Source organism: Diadema antillarum, unplaced genomic scaffold (genome assembly GCF_040938485.1).
Source record: "Diadema antillarum isolate AM-2024a unplaced genomic scaffold, OU_Dant_1.0 seq00000292_RagTag, whole genome shotgun sequence".
NCBI classification, from domain to species: Eukaryota; Metazoa; Echinodermata; class Echinoidea; order Diadematoida; family Diadematidae; genus Diadema; species Diadema antillarum.
Window position 1 is genome coordinate 859,459 of NW_027271318.1, and position 27,628 is coordinate 887,086.

At 38.7% G+C, this 27,628-nt stretch overlaps 1 protein-coding gene across 1 annotated transcript in view; it reads left to right on the forward strand.

Annotated features, from left to right (window-relative positions):
• The first annotated feature begins 577 nt into the window (after window positions 1–577).
• LOC139730116 (rabphilin-3A-like) overlaps window positions 578–27,628 on the forward strand; it is a 66,393-nt gene continuing 39,342 nt past the window's right edge. The window contains exons 1-2 of the mRNA XM_071641019.1: window positions 578–700; window positions 1,969–2,112. Coding sequence (XP_071497120.1) covers window positions 621–700; window positions 1,969–2,112 — 224 coding nt within the window. The 5' untranslated portion in view covers window positions 578–620. The remainder of the gene's footprint in view (window positions 701–1,968; window positions 2,113–27,628) is intronic.

Here is a 27,628-nt window from a genome sequence, read left to right on the forward strand (position 1 = left end):
AATGGGTTATTTGATCGCACAAGATGCATTTTTTCAATGTAAAATACAGCATCCAGTGGCCCTGTCTTGGCTCTTTGCATCTAAAGTGCAGAAACCCATGAACAGCCATGCTTCGCTTATTCCCAGGGGGGCTGTATGAACCCAGTTTTGCTTGCCGAGGGATGACTAGTGACATATAATATTCTCACATCCTGTTATCATGTAGATATTGTTTTGCCTCACTACTCTTCAGGTTTGATATGATTTCATAATTTCTCCTGAGATTTATTAGCAAAGGAGCAGGCTTCTTGAGGAGGTTTTCATCAGTAAGTTTCCGATGAATTTTTTTTCATGAGCTACTTTTTGTTGTTGTTCTCATTAGTATCTGATGAATTGTGTGTATGACATTGTTTTCCTTGCATTTCTGCAGATGTTTGAAGGAGTGCCCTTTCTGAGGACTGAGTGGGGCCCCAACAAAGGAACACCCCTCACTGTATCACCTTGACTCCAGGGCCCGGGTACCCCACCCTCACTGGCCCTTGGTCCTTTGCTGCCGTTGGTCCTTGCACTATTTGAGCAAGCTAAACGATTCCGTCCAGAGATCCCGGCCTTCTCAGCGTGACATAATTTAGTTCCTCTTCATGATGGGTGAGTTTGGAGGGGGCAATTCGGTGGACCGGTGGACCTGCCCCAACGACAGACAACTTGCACTTAGGGCAAAGTGAGTACCCCATGGATGACTTTTTGTAAGCCATAGATGTATTTCTGTAATATACATTGTGCTGTTACTGTAAAAGTGGAAATTTTGATGATGTGGAAATTTTCACGCATTTCACGTGACATGAAACTAGTGTGAAATTAAAAGCATGTGAATATTTTTTTCGTTGTCTGTAATACTATTTCATATTTTGATTCCGTGGAATTAAACACACACAAAATTCATCCTACCCATTTGAGTGCAAAAAAAAAAATTACTGATCAATAACAACGAAAAAAAAAAATCAAAAACTAAATTTTTACGTTGTGTGTGTTTGCAGGCATTCATGTGGTGGTAAAATATGGAAATATGGATATGTGAATTGTATACACACCAGTTAATCTGAATGATGTTTTCTTGGAAAACTTTTAAGATAAACATATCGACTACCATGAATCTTCTACTCTTTTTATTGGGGGGGGGCAGTTTGCTAGGGTGGGAGAAAGAGGAAGGTGATTGGATGACTGACTCCTTTGATCAAATACAGTAGATGCTGTATATTTTTTTTTCTTGGGGTGGGGGTCGTGAATTCAACAAACCCACCATAGTATCCCCTCTGGTTATATGAGTAGGCCTACTAAGTATGAGACGGACGTGCATACATGCAACATGGTCAGGCAGCAGTTACACACAGATGCTTGGTCTACTACAATATTGTATTTGCACGTGCATATGCCTATGTGATGAATGCATTCAATTAGTACAATGTTCGCATTCCCGATCAGAAAATGTCATGCCTCTGAAAAATTTTCAATCTACAGTACATCTCCTTATGATGATTTTTTTTTTATATTGGTATGAATTATTTGTTGGATAGAATATTTTATTGGATGTACAGCATACTAAGTGTTTTGTTATGCTTTGTATATGGGCCGTAATGTGAGAAAAGGGCCCTTAGTGCTGTCACGCACAAACGCCAGAGAACGACATAGATGTTTGACAAACAATACTTGCAAAAAAAGATCAGCTAGGTAGCTGCACACTCATGCCTTGACGCATCGAAAAGTGGCAGGATTTGGAGAAAACATGGTTTTATAAATGTCATAATTGGAGCATTTAGGAGTTGAATTTCAGAAAACGGTTTGCATAAAAAACTATGCCAGAGTTCATTCTACAATGTGGTAATGAAAACTCATTTTCAGTATTTTATGCCACAAGGGCCCTATTCTTGCATCATGGCCCATATCTATTTGTCATTGAATATCACCTTCATTTAATTCATCTTCTGTCAGACTTGGGACAGGCTGGTCGTTTCACACCAACTCTTCCAAGAAGTTCCAGAAGAGCGAGGGCCTGAACCGCGATGAGCAGGACACCATCCTCAAGGTCATCGAGAAAGCTGAGAAGCTGGAAGTCTCAGAACAAGAGAGGATAGGGTAGGTCACAATGCAGTCTTAAAATCCTACTAGTATATTATACAACACTGAAAAGGATTCTAGCTATATGATTGGTTGATTGCTCATCACTCAATTAAAGGTACCATTGCATGCTGTCGCTGTTGAGCCGTGAAATTTTGTTTGAGCAAAAGTGAATAGCGCACAGCTGATGTCACCTATTTACGTTGACTACCATGTTTGATAAGCTCATTATAAACTCGTAGGCCCGAATTCACAAAGGTGGTACAATTGAAACCATGGTTTAAACCATGGTTTCAACTGTACCACCTTCATGAATTCGGGCCATACTAGTAGTATTTGCACCATTGCACACATCTGACATCACAATGAACATACCTTTGCCACGTGCACTGAAAAAGTTATAAGTGCGTAGTCACTCATTTTACTGTCAACAACTGCAGCTGATCATTTTTTTTGCATATAACTGATTTTTCTGTGCCACCCATTCGCCTTTCACAAAAAAAGGTGGTTGCCATTTCCGTACTAAATTCAAGAATCAGTGTGAGGTGTTGTGAAGGCAAATACTGTAACACTAGAATATTTGTGTCATGAAATTTTTGTGAATTTGAGCCAACGGCCCTTTTCGTGGCATGAAATTTTCATGAATTGCCATTGGCATTCAATGCATATCTGTAGACAAGAACATATGAAATTGCTGGAAATTTAAAGGGCTTTGGAAAGAGGGTTGCAAACTGTACAGGTTGCTGGTGCCTTTAAGAACAGAAGAGAAGTCTTTCTAAGAGATCTTGATTGAGCTGGTGTAGGAGAAAGGCACACTCTGTCGACCCCATTTCAGGAGGAGCATCCATCTGCATCTGGTGTCCGTTCCCATGGAAACGCTCATTTGCATGGGATGATGAGCAGCTTAACATCTAGGTGCAACCTCCTTCCATTATTCATCTCCACCATGGCACAGAAAGTTTGAGTTCAAATCAACTGGCGCACAAGACCCATTTTTGCGGGGGTTTGCGAGCATCATGCCAGCTGGGGTGCTCGATATGTGATATTTCATGGAACTTGGGATATCATAATCTTTCAAGGGAGAGAGGATGAAGGGACCTTTAGAAATTCAGGTTACTCTGACATTTAAGAGCAAGATAAAGGTAGTCTGAAGACCAGAAGTAATTATAGATGGATGGCCTGATGAGGAAAAGAGGTAATAGATAGATAGGGAGCTTGATAGATAGCTCAGATGAAAAAGGTGAATAGCTTGATGGACGGACAAAGATTAATTTAACTAGATATTTAGGGACATGAATCAAATTATAATGGAGTCGTAAATGTACAGATGAGTGAAATACAGTTCTAATCCTGTTCAACAGAATTGAAACTTGTTTCTTGTCATTCCACAATCCATGCCTTCACATTGTGTCTACCGGCATGAACATTTTAAAACAAAAATAACATACAGACTTTTAATTCATTCAAAGGGTAGTTTAGTGGCAGTCACAAAGAATGCCACAACCTAGTTTTCACTCAAACGGTATAAATTTGAGAGCAAAAGCCTACAATGTTATTCATTTTATACAGAACACTGGCCTTCTTTTGGTTCTTACGTGATAGCATGGGCATGGTCCAGGTGAATCGAAAGGATTCTCTTTCCATACATAACTGAGTGTGCAGACTTCATTACCCCTCTTTCCCTATCTCCTTGTTTTGCCAAAGTGGTGTCCGCATCACAGTCGAGAGATTACAACCATCCATCAGCCGGTATCCTGTATTCCCTCCCCGTCCCTCCACATCTTCCGAAGAGATTGCAAAGCTGTGGACGATAGGAAGAATTTTCAAGGGGTGCAGCTTTATTCATGAAGTCAGCATATGAGTTGATAAAGGCATTAGAGCGGTTGCAAGTGTGTGCTTTTGCTTTCAATCAGTGCCTTCTAAGATCATACTTTTCGAGCTCTCTCACTTCCCAGCCATGCACTGCTGTCAAGGTGCGTTCACACTGAGGACACTCGTCTCAAATCTGCCTCCGGAGAGAAATTTTGTACATGCGAATCTCAAGGGTGTGTGTACATCATCACTTTATTGAAGTATATCAAATAGCCAAGGATAACATTGAAAGACGTGACAACACAAGAGAGATATCAATATTATTACAGCAGAGACTCCAACCCAAAGCACCTTCTGATCTTGAGATTCTCCTGCCTGAAACCCCTAGCAAACGGGAGACTCCAAGTTGATGTGTGCGAAGTGCCAAGTTCCTAGGGTTCTAGATGCTCTCTGGTGCTATCTAAGGCTTATTTTTTCAACATACAATAGCAATAAGTAAGAAATCCTTTCGAACGGGAGACACAGAGCCAGGGTGGGAGAAATTAAATCACAAGCGGGAGAACGGGAGATTTTGCAAAAATGGGTTTTCGGCGGGAGATCTCCCGTCGAAAACGGGAGAGTTGGAGTCTCTGTTACAGCACTGTATTGCCCAGGACAAGATATATAAATGAACATACAGTGCAAATGCAAATTAGACATAGAATCAATTATACTTGGTATGACTTCTGTTGAAACAGGAATATGTATGTTCTGTACACAGTGAATAAACTGGTTCGCTAACATATTAACTTATTCAAATCTCATGCAAAGTTTGATATCCAAGGTTGTTCCTGACAGGTGAAAAAGCTCTTTCTAGGCTTGCCTGACAGAGCAAAAACTAATTCATGCAAGCAAACGAACAGAATAATTTCATGTCGGGTAATCTGAGGAAAAATTATCCTCTAATATTCTGGTAATCGTCCTATTGATTATCTGTGTTCCCTCTCTCTCTCTCTCTCTCTCTTGAACGACTTTGTCGGAATATTTGATTGCCCAGTGCATAATGAAATGATGGCTCAATCTTGTGTGCAATAAGAGGAGACGGAAGAGATAGAGAGGAGTTTTCACCTCTCTGCTGGGCAGGTGCAGTAATAAGCAGCACACACCTGACAGCACAGAAGGGAAGAGGGAAAAAAAATGGGGTGGGGCAATGCTAGTCTGGCTAGCTAAACTTTTTTCCCTCTGCACTGTACTTGCACACTGTGAGGGGCCTTTGAGGCTGAATTGAATAAACCAGTTTGCTCACCAGACCTGATGCACACCCTTTTTGTAACTAAGAGGAATTTCTGTTGCCTATCTTGCATACTTGTAGCAACAACCAATACATGCAAACTACACTGCAAGTATCGAAATACTCTGACTATGTATGGATGGATGGATGGAAAAGCTGGTGATGAGGTTGATCCTTTTGGGAAATATACCCATGAATTTGAATATGTTGGTGAACTGACTTACTTACCCAAAAGCTGTCTGATCACTCCAAGTTAATCTATTCCTCTGATCAAAAGCCAAGAAACCATGAATATATGCAGCAGCTTTCCAAATACAATGTACTTATAGTAGGTTATTATGATGAATTTTTCAGAGAGTGTACTCATCACATGAAACATATTCAAGTTAGAATAGGTAAAATAAGTAAACAGCCTTAGCTCAAGACTACAGTATTACATTTTGTTTTCCATGGTGTGTGCAGGTATGGAAATACTTCATGCAGAAGGGATTAGAGTGATGAACAGTCACGTTGGTGTGTGATGCAGTGTTACCAAGGAGGTACTAGGCAAGCTCGCCTAGTACCTCTTTGATGTTACCACATACATTGGAAGAGTAGTTATGGTGATATACCTGATAATAATGATGATGTTCATAAAATATTGACAATGATAACAGAATTACTTCTTAAAAGAAAATGATGGGAGTGATGCCTACCTCCTTTTAACATGAAATCTTTTATTCAAAAATACTATTTGTATGGTTTAGATGTGACTTGAAAACTCTGCCAGAAGTGAATACATATGTATAACAACAACAACAAGAACATGTTTGCATCCCTTAATAACAGGATGTGGTAGTAAAGCACGGAATGAACACTCAAAAACAATATCCGTGTTTCCATTTAGCGTATCCTAAAGAAGAAAATGTACCCATTTCGAGTTGACATGCCCCCTGGTGTTCAATTTACCATTCAACAGGATGAGGACTGGTCTATAAATACACTGTGTCAAGATAAGTATCTCAACCAGAGAATATGTGTGTTGATTTTTTTTTTTAAGCACAACGTCTTACGATACATTGAGTTGCAATGACGTCAGTTCTTATGACGGTGTACTGACAGCTCCAATTCTTGTCCATAGGGTTGTTTATGTTTGTCGTTACAATGACAAATAACACTTCCTAATGACCAGGGGCCTTATGGTAAAGGGCATTTTATTTATTTATTTTTTTTTAGAGAGAGAATAGCCTATCAAGGTGAAGATAAGGATATTTTGGTAGCTAATTTTGAACTCAAGAGCCATATTGGCAATTTTGTGGGCCGCTTCAGGGGGTCTGTAAAAGAGAAGTAGGGGCACTTAATACTGTGTGAAACAACACTTTGTTAATTATAGAGCATGTTGGCAATGATTGACATGATCATGATGTTAGATTTATGTGAAATTTCATAAGTTTGGCATCATTGCTGCTGAAAATGCAGTTAACAGTTAACATGTTGAAGACTGGCCTCAAGTATTCTTGGGCAGGGGTAGATGGGAAATGCAACTCGAAGGAAAATCAGTCCATCTTCAACAGGTTGAGAGAAATATAAAGAATTGTAATTTAAATGCCTTTAGGGGTTGTGTTAACATTATTGTTGGATTTCCTTGTATTTTGAATTTTTGTATTTTTCTTCAATTATGATTTAGAGATTGGTCATGTAAAGATAATTTTCTGCAGCTGGGCAAATGTTTTCCATATAAACTTTGTGCTGTAATTCTTGCAGTTAAAAATGTCTTCCCTCAGGATATGACATTGTTTATAATGTAGAATGCAGAATTTTTATTTCTCTCATTTAGATTCTTCTCCTACAAGTATTCCTGGCTTTGTCCCAGAAAAAGTTTTCTGAGAAGATTTCTTTGATTTCAACTGCCCCTGCCGCTGTGCACAGCACAAGGTGTGGAGTACAGCCTACATCTTAGATCTTCTTTGAAGCAAAGTTTGAGATGTTGAGGCATGTGTAGTTTTCAGGAGTGGAGAGAGGAGCGGAATGCCCTCGATTTGCAGAAATGCAATGGCTGTAAATTTGCACAAATCTCAGCCATATAGCAATTGCATGTATGGCTGTTGCATAATTCAAACATGCTAGCAGTGGCCCGAAAGCAAATGCCTCGATATCAGTGAATGTCCTAGGCTGAAGTGTTACCAATGCAGGGAAGATAACATGAATGTGATAAGAGAAACAGCAATCTCCAGCAGGATTCTCTTCTCTTGTTTTCCACCTATTATGGAGCATGCCGCGCCCATGTACATCTTGATTCTACTCGGGTTTCCCCTCTCTTCTTCCCATGTAGAAATGCATCTTGCCTGTAACTTTATCAAATGCATGCAGTCAGATAAGAGCTTTCATAAGAGTGCACATATTGCCATATGGCTTATTATCGTAGAGTATCTTCACGGTGGCATGTGGGTAAACGTGCTCTCAAAAGCCTCTGTACACTTGGAGGATGAGCTTTTGAGATGTGAGCCTTATCCCAAGTCCCTTGGGATTATCTCTGTGGGAGAAATTGGATGCGGGAGACAGAGTCGTGCTCATCCTTTAGATGAGAAATCCCTCTTCCTCCACCGCCTCCTCGTAAGGCACGACAGGATATTACAGACTTATCGCTAACTCAATCACGGCACTGGAGTAGATTCACCTTGGCGGGAAAGATGAGGGGCCCTGAAATCATCTTCATCTTGATATTCTCCTGACGAAATGATGATGATCTTGCTTTACTTCTCTGGGGTCAGAACGAGCTATTAAATTCATGATAAAGGCGGGGGGGGGGGGGGGGGGCTCTAGAAAGTTATGGCCATCATCTGATATGCCTTTTAGGCTGTGTTCTTGTGTTTACATGTGTCATATCCTTGGCCCTCTACAAGGCTTCAGCTTAAAGGATTCCAGGCACACAGTAAAGACATTTAAGGACATAGACAACAGATGGAGAAAAGATATTATATAGAAAGTATGAAGTGGTAAAGAGGGCTAAGAAAGGAAATTATGTGTATGATGCAAAGTCATGAGACCTATTTAAAAGGATAGAAATGAATGGGAGGAGAGAATGTGCTATTCTTTAGATAAAAGACTCTGTAAGTATTAGCAAAGAAAAAGAAGAAATATGACCCTGAAAATTGTTTCCCATGTCATCCTGAAAGTTCTCATTAATCCTTCCAGTACAGAACAGCAGATGATAGTGTCATGCCCATTTTCAGTCAGGTGTTCAGTAATCATTTTAATGAGACCACAGAAATATGACTTCAGCTATATTAACAATGCCAAATTTGTGTCAGCCATATGTTTTGGAGCAGCCGTCAGATATCTGACACTGTAGTACACTGGTCTAGTGATCCATTTCGGTTCTGTGCATGATAATCAAGCTGAGGTAATGGTAGATTGCATGTTATCTTGCAATGATTTGGATAGCCTCATTATTGCTTCTTGTTAAAATTAGGGATTGGTATCTAAGTTTGAACATTTAGCTATCTATGCCAGGAAAGCAACACCTCTAATCAAGTAGGGAAGCCTCATCATTGTTTTGTTTTGATAAAATATAGTCACAATATTCTGGTCTTCATATGAAACAAATTCAAAAGACAAAAATATTTTATTTTGTACAAGCCCTATTGCTGTCATAAACTTTAAAATAAAAGGGCTTTAGCCCATCGGCTCACTACAGCATCAGTAACCTTCTGGTTTTCAACTGACATTGTATAGACCATTTTAAAAAGATTACAATCAAAGGGTTATGAGTTAGATGTTTAGATGTTCTAAAGTTATAATGAAAATTGAAGATTTTTTTCTATGGCTTGTGCTATTCAATGTATCTTGTTTTTTTTTAAATCACACAATACGTTGGTGTGTCAATAACAGTTTGTACTAATCAATTCCATTTAGTAACTTTTTAAAATGCTAGATGGAAAAAAAAAGATATTTACAAAGACTTCAAAGTACAAAGAGTAGGATCCAAGTTTTATGTAAGTATAATGAAATATTAGATATGAATATGATTCCTTCCCTTATTCACATTCAGTGAGATTATTGCAAATGGTATGAGTGTGCTAACAATTAGGATAGAGTTTGTCGAGCATGTGCTGAGCCTGATAGTATACCATCTTCAACAACTAGTGGGGTTCATTTTCAAGGCATTTGTTGATTACCTATAATTGTGAAGTTGTTTCTCACTAGCAACTTGATCATCAAAACCCATGGAGAGTACACTTAGAGTTCTGAATATGGGAGGGCACTCTCAGAATGGATAGATTAAATTCTTGATCTTTATTATACTGCTGCAAGGGATGCAAAATATAGAGTTTCTGATGCAACACACATCCTTATCACCCACTCATATCAGTTGTAGAAGTATAATCACATGTATATCTTGAGACTGTGGCAATTAGTGACAGGTTCATCTCATTTGTGGGTTGTGAACAGTAGACACAGATTCCAACTGCTGGTGAAACAGATTATACAGTATGTTCCCCCTCCCCCCCCCCCCCCAAAAAAAAAAACAAAAAAAACAAATACAATCAGATTTTCACATTGATAACTTCCAATATGATTAAACTGTCTAAATGCTACTGCAGGGTCTTAAAATATAACATCTTAGCTATATTCTGCAGAAAACCCCATTCAATTTGGTTAAGTGGTCACAGAGAAATGTGGATAATTGTAGTGCACGTCATGGGTCTGATTCTTCCAAGTTTAGCACTTGGATGCTCTTGGAACTGCATAATGTGTGAACACAATGGACAGAACTGGGAGGGAAGGGATTACAATGATCCTCATTTCTCCCTGACCACTGAAGCAAATCGAATGGGGTTTTCTGTAAGATGTGAGCAATAAGTTATAGTTTCATACCCTGAAATTGTATTTGGATTGATTCATTATTTTAAAATTTATCATTGCGGAGGGTCCTGTTGTATTTTTTTTTTTACATATGGTATACATACATGGTAGTATGTATTTCAATGGAAACTTTGATTTGTTTACCTGTGGATGTAGGAAACATAAATATTTCATAGTCATAGTTCTACATGTAGTTTTATCAATTTAAATTTAACCAGAGAAATCTTTGGGCCTCACATGAAGTCTATGAAGTTTTTTAGAAACTTGATAGAAAAAGGTTTAGAATTCCCTTAACTCTTTATGTGCCACGTTTGCACATTCGACTCAATCGACGGCGTGCCAACTTCGCATATTCTGCTCAAACGCACTAATCCGCCTAATCCGATCGATAAACCGCCACCTGCGGCAGTACAATGAAAACGTTTCTCAAGCTTCCATTCCTCTCACATATAGCTTGCATCTCATGTAGTGATTGACTATCAACAGGTGTTCTCTACTGGATTTGAGAGTAATTTCTAAGTTTCTGTCATTGTTTTGTGTGCAAAAGTCAAGCCTTTGCAGTTATGTGACTACTGGTCATTTTGAAAGAAAAACAATGATAGATTTGTCATACAATAATACATCAAAGCAAAGCTTTACATTTTCTCTACAACTTTATTCATTATTTGCCCCAGCTCAACAGAAATCTAAAGAAGTTACATAGACTTGAAAAACAGAATGCTTCCTCAAGGCATGAAACCGTTAGTGTCGCAGAATAATGTGGCACAAAGGGGGTTTCCACTATGGCACATGAAGAGTTAAAGGGGATGGCTAGTAACTGATCAGTGAGAATCAATGGGAATGCTTGGGGATGATTGTTCCAATTCTTGTGGGATTCATGTAAGAGTACATTATATATCTATTGATGTGTGAAAGTTATTTGCTTCAGAATGGTCTCATATTCAAGTAATGTGCAGTTTAATGTTTCCAGGCTAGCATGCCTGTACAGTGATGGGGCATTAAACTGCACATTACTTGAATATGAGACCGTTCTGAAGCAAATAATGTTCACACAACAATAGACATATAATGTACTCTTAAATGAATCCCACAAGAATTGGAACAATAATCCCCCAGCATTTCCACTCATTCCCACTGATCAGTTACTAGCCATCCCCTTTAACCCGTTGAGGATTGTTTGATTTTGCTACAACACGCATTTCCCATAGACACCTGCCCAAGTATACTCGGGACTCGTCCTCAACGGGTTAAGAGGTGGACATCACTCAAGGAATGTATGGTGTGCTATCGCATCTAAAGGAACAATAACATTTTTCTTGAAAGCAAGAGATTATTAGAATAGCACAGGGGTAAAGATATGGGGTATGAGTTTTCTTTCATTTATCTTCATCTGAGTTTTGTTCAATTTGTCTCCCATGGAGACAAATTGAAGAAAACTCATACCTTACAACATTTTTTTCTTTTTCTCAGTATCAGGAATATAGGCTGATACATGAGCCTGACAATAAAATGCACATGTTTGAAGAAAACAGCCAAACCTCAAAATGGCTTGATCGTGTCCTGAATTCACCCTGGGAGTCAGATTCTAATTATTGAGGAGGTTCCCAGGAGAAAGCGGATTCATAGATCATGGGTCCTAGACATTACCCTTGGTATGAAATTTCAGATCACTGTCACTTCAGTTTTACATTACAGTATGTCATTGTGGAAAGTCATCTATATTTAAATCATTTTTTCTTCTGATGATAACTCCTTGTGATGACACTGTGTAGCAAACAATGTGACAATGCTCTTTCAAGTCTGGTTAACACAAATAAACAGACAGACAGACAAACATAGAGACGTAAAAGAAAACCTTTAACATTTGGCATTCAAACAAAACGTTAATTTGAAAGAAAAGGGCAAACATATTTACATATGACATCCATCAAATTGGCAGAAACTATGTGAATATCCACTCAAATAGAAACAAATTTGGGCTCTTTTCAGTCCTTGTATTATTCATCCACCAGAAATTCATCATAAATGGAGCTCGCTTGCATCAAATATTGTACTCTACTTTGAAATAAAATGTAGCTTATGAATGTGCACTTTTCTTGTTCATGCAACCAGTTCGGCTGGTATTTTAGATAATATGGAAGTGCTTCACTGACCTTTAGGGCAGATGTTTGGTGATAGGTATGAAATTACTCTTGCAGAGAACCGACCTTTTGTGTGATTTTTCTTCTCTCTCTCTCATTCCATCTGTTTCCTAATGTGGGAGATGCAGAGGGGTTAATGAAGGTTGCAGTTGTGTGATGTAACCAGCAGCCATATCTACTAGATTCGAACAGTTGCTTGTTGTTCAGTGGGCCTGTAAAAGGTCATTTCTGTTTCCTGTTGCCAGCTTGGATTTTCTTTTTCTTCTTCTTCTTCTTTTTTTTTATTTGAAAACTGGAGAAAAATTACCAAATGACGATGATAACAAGATGACTGTATTGTTATGATGGTGGTGATGATAATGGTTTCTGTCATTACCATCTATTGCAGAGCTCTTTCTCTTTGAACTCGAATAACGACAGATACAAGTAAACATTTTCAAGACACTTATACATTCAAACTCTGCATCTTCCTTTACCCATTCAAATAAAGACCCATCTCAGTTTTTTTTTCTTTTTTTAGAATCCTTAATGTGTATCCTGAGGTCTATTTCGCCCATTAAGTCATCAAGGGCACCCATTAAACCATCAATGGCATCCATTAAGGTTTGTGTCCATGATTATCAGGTGTGGCTTCCAGGAAGGATTTATTTGTGGAGGATTTTGCAAGTGCATAAACATACATAGGAACACAGGCTAACATTTAAGACTTTCTCATGTTCATTTAGGCCACAGACATTTCTATTCTCCCCCATTGCGCATGTACCCCCAGCTTGGCTCACAAATCGGTACATTGATTACCCCTGATTGGTCTCCATGGCTAGCAGGTGTGTATTCCTGGAAGCATTCACGTGTGAAAAATTCTACAAACGGAAGTACACACACAAACGAACACTTAAACAAATAAATACATGTGCACACGCACACATATACTGACACATCAGACTTTCTCATGTTCACTTGCTACACTGTACTGGGCCGTAGGAAATTTATGTTCTCTTCTCCACCATCTTGTACCTCCTACTTGGTCACCAATTGGTACAGTGTACATTGATTCCCCCTGATTGATCCCCATGACCAGCAGGTGTGTATTCCTGGGAGTGTTCATGCATGAAGAAATCCAAAAATGTTAATAAGACAAACACAGGCATGCACACACATGCACACACAAACACACACACACAAACACACATACAAACATGCATGCACACACACACCACTTTAAAATGCTGTCTCATGCTTACTTGCTAGTCTGTGGTAATGATTTCTGTTTCTCATTCCCAATTTTGTGCCCCAAGTTTGGCTCACAAATTTTTTTACTTTGATCCCCCCTGATTGATTGCCATGACTACCAGGTGTGTTTTCCTGGGAGCATTCATTCTTGAAGAAAACCACATATACTAGCACACACACACACACACACATGCACACACACACAAGTGAATGCTTGCAGACTTGCTCACACCAAGGAGGTTCGAGAAATGGAGTCACAACAGTCTTATTCACTTTGATCCCATGCTCGAAGCCGCCACTCAAAAATATTTGAAGTATGTGTCAAACTGGATCTGCCGCTCAGATGCGAAGACAATTGACTCGTGTCTCATTGCATAATCACCAGCCACTTTCCAAGGAAGATATGTCTTTGTGAAGGTAATTACTTTTCGCTGTCCCTACTTACAAACGATGGGCAGTAGACAATGGTAAAGGCACGGGGGTGCGCGAATAGAAATTGCTCAAATATTGCTGAAATAGATATCAAAATTACTCGACTGTACGTGTTTGTACGCTAATCTGACATATTAATTCATAAAAAACTATACTTGAAGATGATACCACATTAGTTTCATTTGGCGGAAATAAGGAGAAAAGTGATAAAACCAGCTTTCCATGAGGGTAAAATTTCAAACACTTTGACAAAATACAGCTCAGATTTACACTTTTGCACATATTTTCGAACGGAATTGACTTTTGTTTTATATGCTTTATCATTAGGTGAAATTTCATTGCATTTGATATATAAACGAGCAGCATATACCCAATATTATGTTAGCGTTAAAAATTAATCTTCAGTTTGCTCAGAAAGATGGCGGCTTCAAGCATCGAACATCAAAGGCACAAATGCACCTGTGGAATTCTTTTGTCCATCCATAGAAAACTGACAGCTGATTGAATAATTATAGTCAGTTGTAACTCCATCTCTCGAACCTCCTTGCTCACACACAGACAGACACCACCACAACTTCAGTTTTTTGTGTTCACATTCACTTGCTAGTCTGCGGTAGTGATTTCTCTTTCTCACTCCCAATTTTGTGCCCCAAGCTTGGCTCACAAATTGGTACATTGATTCCCCCATGACTAGCAGGTGTGTATTCCTGGGAGTATTCATGCGTGAAGAAATCCGCAAGTGCTAGCACACACACACACACACACACACACACACACACATGTAATACAAAAGTGAATGCTCGCAGACTTGCTCACACACACACACACACAGACACAGACACTACCACCACCACTTACGGCTTTCTCATGTTCTCATGCTTGTGTGTGGTAGTGATTTCTGTTTCTCACTCCCCATCTAGTGGTCTGTGCCCCAAGCTTGGCTCACAAATTGGTACATTGATTACCCCTGATTGATCCCTAATGACTGTTGCTGAGGCCTCATAGGACCCACTGTTGCCACTGTCATCCAGCTAAATCTGCAAATCTAGAGCACTGAGTGTGGAAATAGTACTCACTCATTCTTATAATTATAATTTCTACAATGATGACTATCATAATAATTTTCATGTTTTATCACAATGATGATATACTTACATTGAGATGATATTACCGTGATAATTTTTCTTACAATCATTCTTTCATTATTATCCCTATTCCTACTATTTTACACATTTTTTTCTATCATTGGTCACATCAGACACCATTGCTTAATATTTTGGAAAGGTTAATATGGTATCCCACAACTCATCTACAAGGCCAGACCTATAGTGTGGCACTGTAGTTCTGGCCTTGTAGATGAATAGATGAGAGAAAAGAGAAAAAATGGCTGCCTTTGTTTATTTAGTATAAGAATACCTGTGCATTTTTTAGAAAGTTTTGCATTCTAAATAACTCTATTTTCTTAGAATGCAAAGCCTCTTCTTTGCAAATGCTTCCTGTCAGTATAAATGAGTATGTTGAACATAGCAGTCATGACGATGTCAAATAGGTATCATTTTATGATATCAATAATGTGTTTTTCTCATTCAAAATATGAAAATGTGCATTTTTGATAATAACATATTTTAGGTATAAACATTTTCAATATAATATGTGAATTATCTCACCAATTTGTTCTTCATTAAGTGAAGTAACATATATTTAGTTGTACATCTCATGTTGTATAAAGGGTAGTTATATTCCTTGTTATTAGTAGCTTTCACAGTGTAAGGTATGTTTTTCTAGCCATATGGTATAATAACACAATGCAGTACTAATATCCTGCTTTTGTATCCGATTTGATGGTGTATCAATTTATCAGTGCTGAAGCTATTGTGCAATAATCATGGCTTGTTCAGAAGTAAATGTAATCTTTTGAAAGACATATATTATAAATTACTTTAAGCTCAAATGGCTAGGCAGATTTGTTTTTACGTAATAAAGACAGACCCATTTCATTATGCATGAACTTGCCATGCCAGACAATAAATGGGAAAGCAAGTAGAAGATAAAAGAATTATGAAACATTTTCACATCTTCTGTAGATTATATCACAGTCAGAAAAAGACATGCATTGTACATTGTAGTCTTGTTTCCAGCATGTAGGTGTATATATTTGTAAATGTACATCCCTATGCAAGGATTTTCAATGTACTGTACAGTGATATGGATATGGTGAGTGTGGGAGCAAAAGTGTACTTGGTTCATAGCTGTTTCATGAATTTGATAGTAACCCCCTTTTGATTCTGAACTAAAAAGTGTGCTCCTGGATCTTATTACAGGGATGTCTGCACACTGACAATTACACATAGCTTCCTCACAGAATTTTCCAGGTTTGATGACATCTATTCTCATCTCTGGTTGAGAGCCATGTATTATGATAGCAAAATTATTAATACTTTCATGCAAGGAAATAGCACCTCCCCACCCCCTAAAACAAGTTGGTTTGGTCATCAGTCAGTACTTTCCAAAGGCACCGTCATTTCTTGTCTAATGCTACTACAAAATGAAGAAATTGCCTTGACACATCACAGGTGACTTTCCCACGGTCTGTAGGGAAGATACATGTCCCCTTTTTCAGCATCTTTGCCCATTGCAACTATTACCTTCTTGTTGTTTTTTGTCTCGCCCACCGGAGGTGAAGGCGAGACTAAGGGATCCAAATGGCGTCCGTCCGTCGTCCGTCGTCCGTCCGTCGTCCGTCCGTCGTCCGTCCGTCGTCCGTCCGTCGTCCGTCACAAATGTTAAAGTTTACCTGCAAGACTCTCTTATGATGCATAACTTGGCATCTGTTACAGCAATGGCAGCCACACTTTGGTGATAGAAGCACTAGGGGTATCTTCATGTTATGGTGTTGTCAGAGGTCATGTGATGATGTCAAAGGTCATTTGAGGTCATAAATTAAAGAGTATGTGCAAGACTCTCTTTTCTATGTTAAAGTTTACCTGCAAGACTCTCTTTTGACAAATAACTTCACATAAGTTGCTTGGATTACAACCTAACTTGGGTCATAGATGCACTGGGGGTACCTTCATGTTATGGTGCCGTTGGAGGTCACAGGATAAGGTCAAAGGTCATTTGAGGTCAAACGTTAAAGTTTACTTGCAAGACTCTCTTATCACATGTAACTCGACACATGTTGCTACAATGGCAATCAAACTTGGGTGATGGATGCACTAGGGGTACCTTCATGTTATGGTGCCGTAAGAGGTCACATGATAAGGTCAAAGGTCATTTGAGGTCATACGTTTAAGTTTACTTGCAAGACTCTCTTATCACACGTAACTCAGCACATGTTGCTACAATGGCAATCAAACTTGGGTGATGGTAGATGTCTCTTGGGAAGTTGAAGGTAACCACAAGGTCAAAGGTTACAGACAGGGGTCAACGAACTTTTAGGGCCCAATGTTAAGTTTTTAGGGCACATTTCGTTTATGGCTCATAACTTTTGATCCCTTTGTCCGTTTGTGACCAAACTTCGATGGAAGATGTCCCTTGGGGAGGTGAAGGTCGTCACAAGGTCAAAGGTCACAGACGGGTCAACAAACTTTTAGGGCCCAATGTTATTTTTTAGGGCACGTTTTGATTGTGGCTCATAACTTTTGATCCCTATGTCCGTATGTGACCAAACTTGGATGGTGAATGTCCCTTAGGGTGTTGAAGGTCACCACAAGGTCAAAGGTCATAAGCAGGTCAATTAACTTGTGGGAGTTATAAAAAATATTAATTCCTTGTACGCGAATGGGCGAGACACAATTCGGCGATTGCCTTGTTTTTCTCAGGCTCACAAATCAATAATATTTTACACATTCTTGATGGTACTTTAGCCTTTTTTCTAAGTATTATTCTTCACATACTAGTCACACAATTATGTATGGATTATGTTCATGAAAACAGAAATAGCAATCCTATGCTTTAAATGGCATATGAATGCACCAACCTTTCTACTCTTTTTTTTTTCTTTCTTCATGAATTGATTTTGTTATCAGACTTTATCAGGTTGTATTTGTGGTTTTCTCAGCGTCATGTCCTTGTTGTGTATTTATGTGGTCTAACAGTTGCTCAATATATGGCAAACTTGCAAGTAAAGCTTCAATGATCAAATTTTCCTATTACAACATTAAGCCATTTTTGCAGAGCATTCATGTTGCCAATAATGCATAGAGGCACAAATCATGTTATTTTTCTCTGTGAGGCTATGCACAACATGCTTTCTGGGGTTTCTTTTCCCAGATTACTGAGGCCAAAAAAAAAGAAATTGTTGTATTGGCGTAACCCGCCTGACCCTAAAAATTCCGCCGACCCTATGTTTTTTTATTATTTTTTTTTTTATATCGATATCAAGTATCTTGTTGACTGCGATTGCGATCGCAAAAAACCCAGAAGTGGAAACGGCTCTGGGGATATCAGATGTACGAGGGAGCTCCGGAGAGATCTCGCTAGGGCCTCGCATAGCCTCGCTTGATCAGTACGTCATCTGTTTCCAACACCGACGCGTACTCTATCAAGATTTATACAGTGTATACTTAGCATTCAGACTGCAATGTATTGTGCACAGTTTTGCCATAGGTTTCTTGTGTGGAGAACTTACACGAATCTGTATATGTGGGACTGTAATAGAGATTGCCGTGTGCGATGAAAAGATCGTACATATGGGTCAATTTGCATCTATCTTATCTAAGTCAAAATAGTAAAATATGAAGTGAAAACATTCAGGATAGGGATTTCAACATCTTTAAATTCTGTGAAGGGGTATAATTCGAGTAATATCGGCCTCATAAATGATTTGTAGAATAGATGAACACAGCACATACGGTGCAGCAGTTGTAACTGTTTACTGAGCACGAGTTTTACATGTAAAATGCAGGTAGCAAAAAAAAAAAAAAAAAAAAAAAAAAAAATCCACCCGACCGACCCTATTTGAAAATCTCATGTTACGCCAATACAACCTTTTTTTTTTTTTGGCCTGACCAATACACAATGGTGATATGATGTAGACATAGGTTCTTATGTTTCATATCATCTGAAAATCATTTATGAATGAATTTCATGAAGTAGGAATTTAGCGTACTGTGCATGATGTGCTTAGAATGCATGTCGTGCTTCAAAAGCTGCATATTGTGTACCCTACTTTTTTAGTTTGTTGTCAGGTGAGGAAAATCAGAATCAGATGGAGAGAGAGAGAGAGAGAATGGAATAGAGAAAGATGAGTGGTATAATGAAGGGCAAGATCAGTTATTATTTGTATGTATAATGTTTGCACAAGGAATAAAGCATTGCATTGTGCTTAGAATAATGTGTGTGTTTTTTTTTTTGTTTTGTTTTTTTTTTTTGGGGGGGGGGGTTGTGCATAGTGTTTCCATCCCATCTCGTACTCTTCATGCACAATGTGAGGTCTATGTGGATCTTCTTTTTGACCAGACCTGACTTCTCACCAATATTTCTAGTCCCACTACAAAGAAGAGTTTTGTGTATGTTTGGTCTGCTGGATCCTCTTGTTGAACAGACCTGCAGTGTCACCAAGATTTCTAGTCCCAATGCAAATGAGATGTTTGCATCTCCATGTCAAATCATTCATTCAAGCACCTGTCTGGCTCTAGTTTGATATTTTCTGCCTTGATTGAGAGCTGAATACAAACAATCTGAATCCGTGCAGAATGTTTTAAAGGCTCCCCCAGATGATGTCTGTATATTTCTAAGAAGCGCAGGTTTATGAATGTGATTCCTATGCATAGCAAAGGGATTTGTTCCATTGGGTACATTATTATTCTACACTTTTGCAAGTCTGTGTCATTTTTTTTTTGGGGGGGGGGATACAAGAGGTTTCCAGCCAAAGATTCAGTATTAACTTCATGATATTCTTGGTTCTTTACATAAATGAATAAGTATAAGAAGTAATAAAACATAAATGAAAAGCATTCACATATTTTTTTTTCATATTTAATAGATTGAAACATATCTTTCAAAACCATTTTGTTGTTGTTGTTTTTATATAAGTATGCCCCTCTGTTTTGTAAATCGAATTATATAATATTGATTTTTAGTGTAGGCATATGCCATGGAAGGTGTATGCAATGAATCAATCACTTAGACCTAAAGAAAGGGGAAATGGTTTCCTCCTTCGAAAAGATGACGGCAGGAATTCAATATTCATTAACATTAATGGGTCGGTGGAGCCTAAAGCACTTGAGAAAGTCCATGAGGTATGTTAGAAGAAATGATAAGCCAGCAGCATGGAATTTATTGCTATAGTCTCTCCCTCTCTCTGCGTACATATATGTATATATATATATATATATATATATCGTATCCGGGCACTTACCCCCTGGGCAACTACCCTCCGGATAACTACCACCCGGATAATTACCCCCCAGGTCTATTCCCCCTTAGGGCAACAACCCCCCGGACAACTACCCTCCTAGGGCAATCACCCTCCAGGGCCATTACCCCCTAGGACAACTACCACCCGGTCATCTACCCTCCTAGGGCAACTACCCCCAAGGGCAATTACCCTTAGGACATCTACCCCCTGGATAACTACCCCCTGGGTAACTACCCCCTGGATGACTACCCCCCGGATAACTACCCCCCAGATAACTACCACCCGGATAACTACCCCCTGGATAACTACCCCCCGGATAACTACCCCTTGGATAACTACCCCCCGGAGAATTACCCCCTGGGTAACTACCCCCCGGATAGCTACCCCCAGGATAACTACCACCCGGATAACTACCCCCCGGATAACTACCCCCGGATAACTACCCCCCGGATAACTACCACCCGGATTACTAACCCCCCCTCCCATAACCATACCCCGACCCCCCCCCCCCCCCCCGCCCCCTCCTGATACTTACCTACTGGACAACTCTCCCTCCCCGCCCCCCGAAAGAAGTACCACCCTTTGTAATTTTTCCATAAGTTCATAACACCATAATTATCAGAAGATGCACCTTTCTCTTACACTGTCATCATTTACTCTTTTGGCTTGTCATTTTCTACCGTTATAACACATTAGAAGATAAACATAAGAAAAGGAGAGTTGATTTCACTGCAATTCATATTTCCTTAACATTAGCGAGGGATCCTTCGATATAAAGCCATAATTTCTGATAGGATCCGGGCACGGTTTTATGAAGTCAGTCCTGACAAGCTGTCAGTTCCACACAATTACCAATCGTTGTAGGTCGATCAAAGCAGGTCCATGGTAACAAGTCGGTGACTCGAGCTTATCAATCAAGCAGGACCCATGGTTTTATTGAAATTATTAGAGACTAACAAGATGTCATAACTGGCAACTTTTATCAAACGGTGCCCTAATCTGTCATAAGAGTAAGATTACAGCTTGTTTTACATACAAGTAGAATTGTGCTAGTTTTCAAATTAAATGTCCTCGACACTTTAAGGGGAAATCCAGTTCAAATTAAGTTAGTCTGATTAGAAAGAGTAAAATATTACGAGTTTAACGGTGTTTCTTTTTTTTTTTACAAAACACCCCTAGTTGTTAACGAAGTCTTTTGTCCTGCATCCTCTTTTTTAATAGATCTATAGAGAGTTGTAGTTGACAGAATCCTTTTTACATTATAGGGCTGCTCTGTTTTATCCTGGCCATTTCAAGAGTATTTTTTTTTCACAAAAACTTGAATCCTTCTTGGAATAACATGCTCATTTCGTAAGGGGTTTCTAATTTTCTCACCCAAAAGATGTTTAAAACCTGAAGTTAGGTCTCGACCAAAACCAGACGATATGTAGTGAAAAAATGTTTTTTTTTTCAATTCAAATAGCAAACGTTGTTCGAAAATAACAATGAGAAACGTAATTTTCTGGGGGAGAGTTATTGTAAGAGGGGTGACTGTTTGGAGCCTAATTTTAATAAGAAGTGATTGTCAAGGGAGGTAATGCTCTGCGGTGATCATACCAAGGAGGTGACAATCTCTTCCCACATTCTTGATATACTAGTTGTTAATGCCCAATGATGCAGTAGGGCAATCCTGAAATGAGCGTTAACGGTATAACAGTAAAATAGTTACAAAATTGATGAAACAATGCAAAGAACGCAAATTAAGACAGAGACGAAGAACACAAATAAAGATACAGTGCACTCCCGTTACAACGAACACGGTTATAACGAAATTTCGTTATAACGAAGCAAAACTTCTGGTCCCAAAATTATCGCCATTAAAGTCTATGGTACAAAATTCGCTTATAACGAAGACGGTTATAAAAAGATTTTCGTTATCACGAAGTCTTTTCTGAGCACCACTGACAAAGAAAAACAAAGGAAATGTGCTCCGTTATAACGAAATGCGGATCGCCGCTTCGAAAATGCGTAGCGGAACAAGCATTTTTAAAGCGTCTCTGCATGAGCGAACGCATCATTGAATGTTCACTCCGCGTATCACGTACAGTTTCCGAGGGGAACTTGCATTATTGTAATACAATAATCTGAATTCAGATAAGGTTTGTTTCATTGTTCCGAAGTCCTTCAATACAAAACACATAGATTCTGATACAACTAAATGTCCGTAATAGTTCGGAAATGAAATATTAAGCACATTTTGGCGTTATTCCATAACAAAGGTTTTTTAATCCGATAATAAAATATGGTCCTTATTCTCATTCTTATATACGGTTCGTTCGTCCGAACATGATAGGAATTCAAAACGTTCGTTAATCGGAACATTACAAAAATATCGTCCATGGTGAAAAAAGGAGAGTACACTAACAAAACTTAAGAACTGCAATCCTTATAATCGTCTTAAGATAAATAAATCTTCGAAATAAGTAACCTTTCTCATTTTTTTTTTCATTAACAAAATTTCTTCGGAATAACGAACCTTATTTCATTTTCGGATGAAAAAGCTTTCGGAACAACGGACTTTCTGAATAGTGAACCTTTCTCACTTTTTGATTTATAAACCTTCAAAATGACGAACCTCATTTCATTTTCAGATCAACGAACCTTCGGAAAATGAACAATATATTATTTTGATCTAAATCATGAACTTTCGGAATAATGATTCTTCAGAAATGCAAACCTTCAGATAAACAAACCATCGGAATCCCGGGAATGGCGAAACTTCGGAATAAGGAGGCTTCGGAGTAACGTACAAGAAAAGAACCTTTGGAATAGCGAACTGTAACCAAATCCTACACTGTCATTTTCTACACATGTGTGACAACACAAACAACTTTATGCTCTTTTTAAAATGTAATATTTAAACGAAATTAAAAAGGTATTCTCCCATCTCACATACCTTTCCAGCGTATGATGAGGATTCAACAAATATAATTTTTTATGCGTGGTTTCCTTCTTTTCCTTGCATATTATATTTGTTCGGTTATAATGAAATTTCGTTAAAACGAAAAAAACAAAAAACAAAAAACTGCCGGTCCTGAGCATTTCGTTTTAACGGGAGTGCATTGGACATGAACACACACGAGATAAATCCCTTGTAATGAGAGAAAGAGGAAAGGTGAGTAATGAATGACAGGAATAGACTACCTTCACGGTGGACAGAGAAAAGCGAGAGGGAAGAGGAAGATGATGGGTCAAAACCAGGGCACGTGAGGCATGAGATATACACTCCTCAAAATAAAGAAGTGTTACATGGAGTTGTGGTAAACGATAGACGATTGTGGTTAAAAAAAATATTGCAAAAAGTATAACTCATTCTGAAGTGTAACATTTCTTCAAAATGTCTTTAATTCAATGGTAAAGGCATTCAAACTTAAAGGGACTGTACAGTACTGGTTGAGGTGGAGATTCATGTTTTGAACATTCTTAGGTGAGATAGTGAGAAACATCTCATGAAATATGAAAGAGCATGTAATTTTCAACGGATTCAACGTTTATTCGATGAAAATTGGTGTTCAAATGGCTGAGATATCCAAAAAAGTGATAATACTAAAAGGCGACATGCCCCACCTTTATTAGATCTCTTTGTTTCACCTTGTTTTTGGATATCTCAGCCATTTCAAACCCGATTTTCATCAAATAAACTTTTGATACCCCTTAGAATTGCATGATCTTTGACATCTCATAGAGCGCTTTCTGAATATCTCGCAAAACGTTAAAAGCAAAATTCTCACCTCGACCAGAACTGTACATACCCTTTAAAACTTCTTTTATACTATACTATCAAGAGAAATCCGAAATTTCGGAACAGTAAAAGAAAATACACATTTAGCGAAAATAGTTTTGGTTAAAGGCATTGACATTTACTGGATTACCGGGTAGGATATGAAGGGACAGCTTCGTGTTTTATGAACATAGAGTCAAAATACAGAGGGAGAAATTAAGCTTGTACATAAATCGTCCTAAATGCAAACGATACAAATCGTAAATCCTTAAGATGTTGTTTTCATAAGATGATGTCTCAGTATGGCATCTCCGTGATTCCTGGCAAATAATAGAACTTCGTTTTCTGTAGTAATGATCCTTTTTATTAAAAGTAAGAGTCGGGGGAGGGGTGGGGGGCAGTGACCCGGGAGGTAGTTACCCAGGGAGTAATTGACGTGGTGCACTGTCCTGGGGGTAATTTTCCTCTTGATAGTTATAGGGGAGGGCGAGTTGTAGGCCTACTTATCCGGGGTAATCATCCATAGGGAGTTATCGGAGGGGGTAGTTATCGGGTGGAAGTTATCTGGGGTCTAGTTATCGGAGGAGGGGGTAATTAACCTGGGGATAATTATCCTGGTGGTAATTATCGGGGAGGGGGGAGTTAGTTATCCGGAGGGTAATTATCCGGGGGGGGGGGGTAATTATCCGGGGGGTAATTATCCGGGGGGTAGTTATCCGAGGGGTAGTTATCCGGGGGGTAGTTATCCTGGGGGTAGTTACCCAGGGGGTAGTTCTCCTGGGGGTAGTTACCCAGGGGGTAGTTTTCCGGGGGGTAGTTATCCAGGGGGTAGTTTTCCGGGGGGTAATTATCCAGGGGGTAGTTATCCGCGGGGGTAGTTATCCAGGGGTAGTTATCCGAGGGGTAGTTATCCAGGGGGTAGTTTTCCTAAGGGGGAATTGCCCTGGGGGGTGATTGCCCTAGGAGGGTAGTTGTCCGAGGGGTAGTTGTCCTAGGGGGTAATTACCCTGGAGGGTAATTGCCCTTGGAGGGTAGTTGTCCGGGGGGTAGTTGCCCTACGGGGGAATTGTCCTGGGGGGTAATTATCCGGGTGGTAGTTATCAGGAGGGTGGTTTTCCAGGGGGTACTGTTCCTAGACCCATATATATATATATATATATATATATATATATATATATATATATATATATATATATATATATGTATATGTATATATATACATACATATATATATTACTTTCTAACTACATGATAACAGTTCATCCCAAACCATTTTAAGTGCAAGAAGTGAAAGAGTTGTTTAAGTTTGGAGATTTATATAAAAGAAAATGAAGGAGAAAGAGCGAAAAGGGGTTGTACGGAAATAGAGATAGATCAATAGAGAGAGACCGAGACAGAGAATAGAAAGATACTAAGAGAGGTAGAGAGGACAGAGAGAGAGAAAAAAAGAGAGGAGCCAGCCAGAGAGATAGCTCAAGGTAAGGTTTCTCCAATTATCAACAATCTATCTGCCCAGTGTCAAGAGACTCGTTTTGTACTTCAATTTGTCCTCGTGCAGGAATTGATTGCATGCTTGATTCTGTAATGGGAAGGGATTGGGGTGGGGGAAGGAAGGGGTTTGCATAGGCTGGCTTTGCTCATTTTAGCATCAAATAATGCTTCTTTAATAATTTTATTGAGGAGGAGATATCGGTGTCTTCTTTTTATAGGAAATGTAAGATATTTGTAGGTTTTATTTATGACTACAAAATGTCTTTTCACATTGATGAAAATATGAGAACCTATACTTAGAATGTTTTCATTTCTATGATGAAGACAAGATGGCAATTCATCTGAGCTTTTGTGGACAAACTTTACTTGTTTTTTTGTCTGGCCTGTGTTTTTTTCTTTGTTTGGAATGTACCACATTAATCTTCCTCTTGATGCCATATACGTCATAAAAAATGTGTAGGTGTACAAGTCAAGTAAGCTTTATGTAATGACGATTGGAAAAAAAAGTTAAAGAGACCATAAAGGAGAAAACAAGATATCACACATTGATGAAAGCCTGCAGTTTGATAAAGTGACGTAAAACATATGTCTTATTGCATTGATGGATAAATGAAGAGTGGTACTCCTTTTTTTTGTGTAATGAATAACTGGCATGGCCATTCTCCAGTTCACTTTTGCAAAATTTATTTAGCAATGTGTGATTCATTGAACATTTTCCTCCTAAAAGCACCAAGGGATTAACCTGTCTGCATTCTTTTGCTTTTCTCTGAATAGGCACAAATCTCCTTGTTTGCAAAAATGTATTCTGTAAAACCAGACATTTTTGTGTGCACGAAACTTTCATAAATTTCATGAGGAGCCAAGATTTGTGAAAGTAAAATGCACATAAAAGGTTTTGTCTAGAGACAATACACTGAATGCCAGTGGCACTTTGCAAAAGTTTCTTGGTGATTTTATAAGTTAATGTCGATGAGAGGCACCTTGTTGGCCCATTTCATACAATCTTGCCACAGTTCCTTGCCTGCCTTTCTTTTTTCTATGCTCAAGGGGATTTACTGTACAAGGCTTCCCAGGCTTTTCTCAAGTTCTCCATTCCCCCTGTATAAACATACTGACAGAAAGGTTGTGTTTACAATCTCATCCTATTGTGTACAGTACATCTTCAATTTTCAATTTTGCTTGATTTCATCTCGCTGATTTTGATGTGGGAATATCTGCAGTACTGCATCAGTTCATAGTACCTTTTTCCATCACAATTCATATCATAATCATTTTCTAGGGACAGCAATAATGGGTTTGTTTTGGTCTCTTAGTAGCAGTCATACAGAAGAGTTAAGACTGCTTAATCCTCATACGCTCTCTTTCCCTCTCTTTCTCTATCTCTCTTCTCTCTATGGGGAATCGAGGAAAAGGTCACACCATGGCAAGGTGTGGCTGTTCCATTTTCCATTGAGTTATTGCAGCTCCCTTTGGTGCATGCATATTAAAAATTTGTTATTTTGATTTGAATTTTCATGATTAGGCTGATCTTTCCAAGATGTGAAGTTAGTCGTCATCAGTTCATTGGAGAATGTGTCAGCAAAAGCAGTTAGTTTAATGGAAGACCAAGAGTTATCTTCATCCATTTGAGCCATTGTCACCAAAATATTATGTATTTGTGTGTTTAGAGGTCAGGAGAAAACTATAGTAGAGAGCATACAAGAATTATGGTATGCTCTTTACAAAACTATATCCAAGGTGAGCAGAATAAAATAAGGATTTTCTTTTATGCAGTTGATGGCAGAATGACATAGAAGATTACAGATTTGTTATCATTTATCCAAGTGTCTGAAGCCAGGTCATGTCACAAAGTATGCCCCATTTGCCATGAAACCTCAGATTATACTTCGTAGTGTACAGGTAAAATTTCAGAGTGACTATTTAAAAATTCTCCCATTAACCCAACCATCACTCCGTTTCCTGTTGATTCCTATCTCTGTCTTCTTCCATACTCCTTCCTTCAATCTTTGTTTGTCCTTTTTAGCCCTTTCTGCATTAAATACCATGCTGATTCCCTCACTTCACTCAGACATTTAGATATGTTTCACTTCACTGCCTCTTTTGCTATGTAAATGGTTTTAAATCTGATTAAAAATGACGAGACATCTATGTGGCCTGTAGTCCCATTCCTTGGGTATTGAAGCTATGTTTAA